Source organism: Fulmarus glacialis, unplaced genomic scaffold (genome assembly GCF_000690835.1).
Source record: "Fulmarus glacialis isolate BGI_N327 unplaced genomic scaffold, ASM69083v1 scaffold27479, whole genome shotgun sequence".
Lineage (NCBI taxonomy): Eukaryota > Metazoa > Chordata > Aves > Procellariiformes > Procellariidae > Fulmarus > Fulmarus glacialis.
This window is the reverse complement of record NW_009234300.1, coordinates 3720-4269: the sequence shown is the minus strand read 5'-3', so window position 1 is coordinate 4269 and position 550 is coordinate 3720. Positions and strand designations below refer to the sequence as shown.

Genomic DNA, 550 nt, shown 5'->3' with positions numbered 1-550 from the left:
CCCCCCGCCAGCCACTCTCCCGTCGGGCAGTACCCCAGGGAGAAGATCTGCGGGGGAGAAGAGGGTCAGGCACCAGCACGGCAGGTCCCGGCCGGCCCCTCGGTGCTTCCCAGCCCCTACCTGAGAGCTGAAGTCGTGCTGCTGCAGCTGACGCCCCTCCCGCAGGTCCCAGCACCGCACCGTGTTGTCCAGCCCCCCTGTCCACAGCTTGGTGCCATCATTAGAGATGTCAATGCAGCTGGCACCATCGCACCGCCCCGTGTTGTCCAGCCCCCCTGTCCACAGCTTGGTGCCATCATTAGAGATGTCAATGCAGCTGGCACCATCCGTGTGACCTTGAAACTGCCTGGGAAAGAGGGGGACGGAGAGGGCGAGGGCACGGCCGTCAGGGCTGCCAGCGCCTGCAGCGCAGTGTGCGCCAGGGCTGTACCCAGCAGCGAGGAGCGGGAGATCCCTGCCACGAGGACAGGGACTGTCCCATGGCCAGGGTTAGACCGCGGGGAGGGGTAGGGACACCCTGGAGGGGACTAAGCCGTTCCTGGCCCAAGGA

The 550-nt window shown here is 66.5% G+C and overlaps 1 protein-coding gene across 1 annotated transcript in view; it reads right to left on the bottom strand.

The window, feature by feature from the left end:
• Nucleotides 1-550, bottom strand: part of LOC104082476 (transducin-like enhancer protein 2) — a gene marked incomplete at its 5' end in the record, with an annotated part of 4393 nt that overhangs the window by 1074 nt on the left and 2769 nt on the right. Inside the window, 3 exons of the mRNA XM_009585613.1 lie at nucleotides 9-47; nucleotides 121-228; nucleotides 307-401. Of these exons, the coding sequence (XP_009583908.1) occupies nucleotides 9-47; nucleotides 121-228; nucleotides 307-401 (242 nt within the window). The remainder of the gene's footprint in view (nucleotides 1-8; nucleotides 48-120; nucleotides 229-306; nucleotides 402-550) is intronic.